Raw genomic sequence first — 8,308 nt, 5'->3', positions numbered from 1 at the left:
GATACCAACCTGATGAGTTCCTGGCTCCCTTTAAATGCCAATGTACTCTTGCGAAGCCTGGTGAAAGTGGTGGGACTCTACGCCTTCATGCTCAATGTATCGCCTCGACTCACCCTCCTCTCTCTGCTCCATGTGCCACTCACAATGGCAGCTGAGAAGGTGTATAATGCCCGCCGTCAGGTACGTGTAGATGTTAGGGAACCCTGAGGGGGAGAATAAAACATAGAGGTGAGGAGCGAAAATTGTGGAGAGAAAGTCTTAATTTTCTCTTTTAAGCCCTGATAGTGGAAAGCATATTGTATGTCGTACGGACTTACTTGCTTATCCAGTCATCTATCAATGGATCTTTGAATTCAGAAGGTCAATGAGCCCTAGAACTGTAAGCAAACATGTACATAGTATGTGTGTGTGAGAGACTGTGGGGTGGTATTTTTCTGAGGAGATGATAGGTTTTCATTAACTTCTCAAAGGAGTCTGTGCCTACGCTCTCTACAAAATATTAAAAATGATACCTTAGAAGGTTGAGGTAGAGAGTTTTTCCCTTTAAAATCAGCAGAAGGAATTTGGATGGAGTGTAGAGAACCAAGGATGTACAGCCAGGGGGTCCTGAGTCTGAATGTCAGTACCACCTTCTCCTTTTCTTTTATTGTGGTAAAACATACTTAACATTTTGACTGTTTTAGGTGTACAGTTCAGTGGCATCAAGTGCACTCAGATTGTTGGGCAACCATTGTCATCATTCATCTCCAGAAGATTTTATTTTTTTTTTGAGACAGTTTTACTTTGTTGCCCTCGGTAGAGTGCTGTGGTGTCGCAGCTCACAGCAACCTCAAACTCTTGGGCTTAAGTGATTCTCTTGCCTCAGCCTCCCAGGTAGCTGGGACTACAGGCACCTGCCACAATGCCCGGCTATTTTGTTTGTTTGTTTGGCAGGCCTGGGCCAGTTCAAACCTACCAGCCCCGGAACATGTGGCCGGCACCCTAACCACTGAGCTATGGGTGCCACCAACATAAAATTTTTCATCTTCTTAGAATAAACCTCTGACCTATTAAACAATAACTGACCACTCCCCCCAACCCTCAGCCCTGCCAACCACCATTCTATTTTTGCCTCTATGAATTTGATGACTCCAGGGACCACATATAAGTAGAATCATCCAGTATTTATCTTTTTGTGACTGGCTTATTCCCTTACCATAATGTCTTTAAGTTTCTTCTATGTTGTAACCTGTGCCAGAATCTCCTTCCTTTTAAGGCTGCATAATATCCCACTGTGTGTATATACCGCATTTTGCTTATCTAGTCCTCTGTTGATGGACATCTGAGTTATTTCCACCTCTTGGCTATTGTGAATAATGCTGCTGTGAATGTGATCGTACAAATAACTGCTCAAGGCTGTGCTTTCAGTTCTTTCCCATATATCCCCAGAAGTGGAGCCACTGGATCCTATGGTAATTCTAATTCTAATTTTTTGAAAAATCACCACACTGTTTTCTATATCAGCTGCACCATTGTAGCTCCACCACCAGTGCATATGGTTTTTAATTTCCCTTCTTCCTGGTCAATACTTATTATTTTCTGTTTTTATCATTTTTAAAAGCCATTCTAATGATTTTGAGTTGCATTTCCTAATGATTAGTGATGTTGAGCATCTTTTCATGTGCTTACTGGCCATTTTGTTTCTTGAGACAGTGTCTCACTTTGTCACTCTCAGTAGAGTGCTGTAGTGTCATAGTTCACAGCAACCTCAAACTCTTGGGCTCAAGCAATCCTCCTAAGTAGCTAGGACTACAGGTGCCTGCCACAATGCCTGGCTATGTTTATTTTTAGAGACAGGGTCTCACTCTTGCTCAGGCTGGTCTTTAACTCCTGAGCTAGTGTGATCCACCCATGTCAGACTTCCAAAATGCTAGGATTACAGGTGTGAGCCACTATGCCTGGCCCTTATTGGACATTTTTTAATCCTCTTGGAGGGATGTCTTTTCATGTCTTATTTTTAATTATTTTGGGTTTTTTTGGGTCATTGTTGAGTTGTAGTTCTTTATATATTTTGGATATTAATCCTTTATCAGGTACGTGATTTGCAGATATTTTATTACATTTTATGATTACCTTTCACTCTGTTGATAGTTCTTTAATGCACAGTCATTTTTAATTGCATCTGATTTATCTTTTTTTTTATTTTTGGCTGTGCTTTTGGTGTTATATCTAAGAATCATTATGAAATCTAGTGTCATAAAGCTTTTCTTCCACATTTTCCTAAGAGTTTATCGTTTAAGCTTCTATGTTTAGATCTTTGATCCATTTCGAATTACAGAGCCACCTTTCTTAACGATCTGTGGCTTCTTGGCAAAATGACCCCAGCTTCCTCATTCAGACTTGGGGGTGGCAGAACGACCTCACATGAAGGGTAACACAATGGCAGGTTTCTCCTACAAGACCAACACTGAGAGTTCAGTAGTGTTTTGTTCCCTGCTCCTTCACTCGTACTCCTTCTGGAATGAAAAGCAAGAACAGGGAAACAGAACAGTTTGGTGTTTTAAGGGGAGACCCCACAGGTGGAATGAGACGTGGGCTGTCTCCTTCTGTATCAACCTCCTATCTTCACTGTCCCCCTTTCCAGGCAGTGCTTCGGGAGATCCAGGATGCAGTGGCCAGGGCGGGGCAGGTGGTGCGGGAGGCTGTTGGAGGGCTGCAGACGGTGCGCAGTTTCGGGGCTGAGGAGCATGAGGTCTGGCGCTACAAGGAGGCCCTGGAGCGATGCCGGCAGCTGTGGTGGCGACGAGACCTGGAGCGAGCCCTGTACCTGCTCTTAAGGAGGGTGAGATGGCAGGGGGAAGGATCATGAAGGGGGGAGCTAATGGGATGGGAACCCATGGCTGGTTCTTGGTCCCATGTGGAAGGGGAAAGAAGGGGGAGACTCTTTCTCAGTCCTGTGTCTTTATTCTCCCCTCCCAGGTGTTGCAGTTGGGCATGTGCGTGCTGGTGTTGAGCTGTGGGCAGCAGCAGACCCTGGCCCGGGAGCTGACCCAGGGCCAGCTGCTTCCCTTCCTCATCTACCAGGAGGATATGGGGAAACTTGTTAAGGTGAGAGAGCAGCCCTGTGTGCCTTCTCTGTTCCCCTTTTTCTTTCTGATCTTCTGGGTATGGGCTTTATGTGTTCCCCTTAACAAAACAAAACAAACACCCAAATAATTTTGTTATGGAGAATTTCAAACTTATGCTAAAAAAGAATGACAAAGTAATAGTAAGAAGGCACACGCACCCATCACCTGCTTTAACAGCTATGAACTCATCCTGGACTTGGTCTGTATCCTCCCCCACCTCCCCCACCCATATTATTTTGTAGCAAATCCAAGATATGTTGTTTCACCTGTAAATATTTCAGTATGCCTGTCTTAAAAAATACAAATGTGTTTCAGCCAGGCCAATGGCTCATGCCTGTAATTCTAGCACTGTGTAAAGGCAAGGCAGGTGGATTGCTTGAGCACAGGAGTTCCAGACCAGCCTGAGTAAGAGTAAGACCCCTTCTCTACTAAAAATAGAAAAAATTAGCTGGGCATTGTAGTGGGCACCTGTACTTTCAGTGAATCCAGAGGCTGAGGCAAGTGGGGCGCAAGAGTTTGAGGTTGCAGGGCACTCTACCCAGGGTGACAGAGTGAGACTCCATCTCAAAAAAAAAAAAAAGGAATAAATAAATAAAAATAAATAAATGTCTTTAAAAGTATGTAACAACAAAGCTGTTATCACACCACAAAATTAATAATAAATCATAAAATTAATTAAATACACTCAGTTCAGTGATTAAATTTCCCCTTGTGCTATTATGGAAAATATGTGTGTGTGCATATGCATGTACTGGAATTGGAATCATCATCCAAATAAAGTCTGCACATTGTGATACATGATAATTCTTTTAAGTGTTTCTATCTATCTATGTCTCTCTCTCTTTCTCTCTCAAATTTCCCCTTTGCAGTTTTATTCATTGAAGAAGTGGGTTGTTTGTCCTTTAGAGTTTCTTGTGGTCTGGATTTTGTTGATTGAATCCCTGTGGTCTTATTTTAATATGTTCTTCTGCCTCTGTATTTCCTGTCAGTTGGTAGATAAACCTGGAAGAAGCTTTTGGGGTTCAGTTTCTTTCTCTTTTTTGGACAAGAGTACTTCCTAGGTGCTTTGTTCCTGTTCCAGGAGACACACAAGATCTAGTTGTCTTTCTGTGGTGGCATCACCCAGTGCCCAGGTCCATTAAGTGAGTGGAGCTGCAGACTGGTGACACTCTGTCCTTCCTCCATTAGTTGGCTGGAAAACATTTAGGAGGGGAGAGCTCCCCTCAGCTACTATTTGGTACCCAGGCGTATAGATCAATTAGGAAAGGCAGAGTGAGCATTTAGTTCTTTTCCAGTGTTTACTGGTTCTCAAAAATAGTTACTTCAGCCAAGACTTTATTTTAAAGTCTTCCTAGATATTTTATAAACATCTTTAATGTGTGGAGAACTGTGCTAGGCCCTCTGGTGGCTACAGAGATGAGTTGGGCACAGCACCCACCTTTTTTTTAGACAGAGTCTCACTTTGTTGCACCTGGTAACAGAGGGTGTCACAGCTCACAGCAACCTCAAACCCTTGAGTTCAAGTGATTTTCTTGCCTCAGGTGCCCGTCACAAAGCCTGGCTAGTTTTTTCTAGAGACAAGGTCTGACTGTAGCTCAGGTTGGTCTCAAACCCATGAGCTCAGGCAGTCTGCCCACCTCAACCTCCCAGAGTGCTAGGATTACAGGTCTGAGCCACTGCGCCCAGCCACACAGTGCCTGCTTTTAAGGATTTCCGTGTCTAATCGAGCAAGGCAGAAGTGTGCACAGTAATACAGAACAGAAATCGCAAAGGTCTGGGGATGGAGGTACTGGGGTCTGGTGGGAGAATGGCCTTTGTATCCTTTACATTGCAAGTTAGAACATTGGGTACTCACTTGTAAATCCCACCAAATTGCACATTTAAGGATTGTGAATCTTTTTGGATAAGGCAGAAAAGTGTGGTTATGGGGATGTATGAGGAGAGGCAGTTGGTTTCCGGTGGAGGTGTGTCTGATTCTCTGCCCTCCGCCCCTGTTTTCCAGATACTGGTGTCTATGTATGGGGACATGCTGAGCAACGTGGGAGCTGCTGAGAAGGTTTTTTCCTACCTGGACTGTCAGCCAAATCTGCCCTGCCCTGGGAAACTGGCCCCCACCACTCTGCAGGGGGTGGTGGAGTTCCAGGATGTCTTCTTTGCATATCCCAACCGCCCTGACCAGCCTGTGCTCAAGGTGCCTGGAAGAGGCCACAGGCAGGGCCCTGGACCCCTTACTGTCTGATGCTTGTCTGTGATCAGGCTGCACAGCCTGTAGGTCATTTGCCTTTCTTTCTTTTTTATTCTTTTCTTTCTTTTTTTTTTTGAGACAGAGTCTCAAGCTGTTGCCCTGGGTAGAGTACCATGGCATCATAGTTCACAGTAACCTCAAAATCTTGGGCTTAAGTGATTCTCTTGCCTCAGCCTCCCAAGTAGCTGGGACTACAGGAGCCTGCCACATCTAGCTATTTTTTGGTTGTAGTTGTCGTTGTTGTTTGGCGGGCCTGGTCTGGATTCCACGCGCCAACTCTGGTGTATGCAGCTGGTGTCCTAGCCAGTTGAGCTATAGGCTCCGGGCCTCATTTGCCTTTCAGAAGTTGGTTTTGCTGCTGAAGGAAGCAAAAGGGAGGGGTCCTGAGGGGTAAAGGTGGGCTCCTAACTCTTCCCTAGTTTTCTAGGGGCTGACATTCACCCTACGTCCTGGTGAGGTGACAGCGCTGGTGGGACCCAATGGGTCTGGGAAGAGCACGATGGCTGCCCTGCTGCAGAATCTGTACCAGCCCACAGGGGGACAGGTGCTGCTGGATGAGAAGCCTGTCTGGCAATATGAGCACCGCTACCTGCACAGCCAGGTGAGTAGGGAGAGAGAAGAGGGGGAGGAGAGGGAGAGAGGAGCATGCACAGAGACAGAATGGAAGAAAAGGGGGAGGAAGCACCAGGGGCATCCTGGGGGAAGCAGGCCAGGAGGGAAGCAGGGTCCCTGTCACGGGGGTTTCCACACAGTCCTCTGCCTCTGTCCCCTCTGCACAGGTGGCTTCAGTTGGGCAGGAGCCTGTGTTGTTCTCTGGTTCTGTGAGGGACAACATTACCTATGGGCTGCAGAGCTGTGAGGATGATAAGGTGGCGGCTGCTGTCCAGGCTGCCCACGCAGATGACTTCATACAGGAAATGAAGGATGGAATATATACAGGTATCTTTTGCAAATTGGAAGCCTGCCCCCTCAGTACAGAGAGAAATGGAACTTATTCTTGGTGGTGTGGTGTGTCCTTTCCTGTCCTGCCACCTGCCGTCCTCCTTCAGGCTGTCTCACTCAGGGGTCTTTGTCCCCAGGAAGCAGCGCCGCAGTAGCGCCCCCTCCACGTGGGCCGCACTGCTAGGCCCCGCCCCCGTAACACCTCCCACTGGGCCGCCCATCTTCCCGGAAGGTCCCAGTGGAAATACCAGTTATGCACTTGTCCTTCCTTGTGGGGGAGAGTTGTCCTGATCACGTGTCTGAGGAAGGAATTGCTCTGATTTCCTCAGACATAGGGGAGAAGGGGAGCCAGCTGGCCGCAGGGCAGAAACAACGTCTGGCCATTGCCCGGGCCCTCGTGCGGAACCCCCGGGTGCTCATCCTGGATGAGGCCACCAGTGCCTTGGACGCGCAGTGTGAGCAGGCGGTGAGTGCCACGATGGGAGGGGCAGGGGACGGTGGCCTGCGGGGTCACAAGGGGAGGCCCAGCCTGGGTAGAATTGGGTGGCGCAGGACGAACGCCACTTGTGGAAGGAGGATCTGTGCCTTCCTGGGGTTGGGAAGTGGAGTGTGGAGTCCGGTGGCGTCGGGGCAGCCCCAGTCCCTCCCGGGCTGCCTCACAGCTGTCTAGTTGCAGCAGTCCGACTGAGAGAGAAGGGCAGTGGGGACTGTCATCTGCCGCCCTCTCCTACCTTCTCTTTTCCACGCCTTGTCCTGAGTCACAAGAGAAGGTGCCCAGGGGGATGTGGTGTCCATCCCACTGTTCCCTTTCTGAGGCTCTGCGATCCTCCCCTTCAGCTGCAGGACTGGAACAGCCTCGGGGGCCGCACAGTGCTGCTGATCTCTCACCGGCGGGAGACGGTGCAGCGCGCCCACCGGATCCTGGTGCTCCATCAGGGCGAGCTTCGGGAGCTGGACCAGCTCAGGGAGGGGAAGGACCTCTATTCCCGGCTGGTGTGCCAGTGGCTGGAGGACTGAGGCCCCAGGGCACTGGGCCTTCTGATGGCCATCTCCAAGACCCAAAGCAGCTCCTCCTTTCAGTCTCCCTGGGCTGTGCCCTTGGGTAGTTGTCTTGAGCTGGAGGAGGAGGTTTGGACTACATATGTCCTTTCTTTTCTCTTTTTTTTTCTTTCTTTGACAGAGTCTCACTCTGTCACCTTGGGTAGAGTGCCGTGGTGCATCATGCAACCTCAAACCCTTGGGCTCAAGAGCTCCTCTTGCCTCAACTTCCCAACTTGCTGAGACTGCAGGCTCCCACCACAATGCCTGGCTAGTTTTTCTATTTTGAGTAGAGAAAGGTCTCATGCTTGCTCAGGCTGGTCTGGACCTCCTGAGTTTAGCTAATCTACTTGCTTCTACCTCCCAGAGTGCTGTGGTTACAGGCAAGAGCCATGGCACCTGGTTCTACATATGTATGTGCTTCAGATGGGCTGGAGTGGGGGATGGGGTGGATGCTGTCTGTGGCCAGGAACCTTATTTCCTTGATGAATGAGTTTTGCCTGGTGCCGAACAGTGTCTTGTGGCATGATGAATGTATTTAAAATATTTTCCATATTATATAAACTGTGCATAGTCATATGAAAAATTTAGATGATGTAGAGAAGTAGAAAGAAGAAAAGTAAAACTATCCATTTTTTCGTTTTCCAGAGCTAACTATAGTTACTGTGTTGCTGGCTGTTCTCCCAGTCATTCATTCTTGGTGATACAGATTAACCAATATGACATAAATATTCATGAGGTTGCCTTTCTGCATCCTTCCCATTTGAACCAGTGTCTGGTATTTTGGAGAAACAGGTTATGGAGAGACACAGAGCAGTTCCTTAATTAAAAAGTGTTAATATTAACATAATAACATAGCATTTATAGACTAATATGAGTAGGAGCTGGGCTAAGCATTTTTTTTGTATTATTACCTTTAATCCTTATCTTTAATCCTATGAGGTTAGCTTTTATTATTATCCCCATTTACAGATGA

General features: G+C 47.4%; 1 protein-coding gene across 1 annotated transcript in view; it reads left to right on the top strand.

Annotated features, from left to right (window-relative positions):
* Positions 1 to 7,375, top strand: part of LOC100940392 (antigen peptide transporter 2-like) — a 13,450-nt gene extending 6,075 nt beyond the window's left edge. Inside the window, exons 5-12 of the mRNA XM_023512810.1 lie at positions 1 to 180; positions 2,624 to 2,821; positions 2,959 to 3,087; positions 5,110 to 5,298; positions 5,780 to 5,953; positions 6,132 to 6,291; positions 6,624 to 6,760; positions 7,132 to 7,375. Coding sequence (XP_023368578.1) covers positions 1 to 180; positions 2,624 to 2,821; positions 2,959 to 3,087; positions 5,110 to 5,298; positions 5,780 to 5,953; positions 6,132 to 6,291; positions 6,624 to 6,760; positions 7,132 to 7,311 — 1,347 coding nt within the window. The 3' untranslated portion in view covers positions 7,312 to 7,375. The remainder of the gene's footprint in view (positions 181 to 2,623; positions 2,822 to 2,958; positions 3,088 to 5,109; positions 5,299 to 5,779; positions 5,954 to 6,131; positions 6,292 to 6,623; positions 6,761 to 7,131) is intronic.
* Positions 7,376 to 8,308: the final 933 nt, after the last annotated feature.

The sequence above is a fragment of the Otolemur garnettii genome, unplaced genomic scaffold (genome assembly GCF_000181295.1).
Source record: "Otolemur garnettii isolate 467f Iridium unplaced genomic scaffold, OtoGar3 scaffold00031, whole genome shotgun sequence".
Taxonomy (NCBI): domain Eukaryota; kingdom Metazoa; phylum Chordata; class Mammalia; order Primates; family Galagidae; genus Otolemur; species Otolemur garnettii.
The sequence above is the reverse complement of the archived record's forward strand: the minus strand, read 5'-3'. Positions and strand labels throughout refer to the sequence as shown.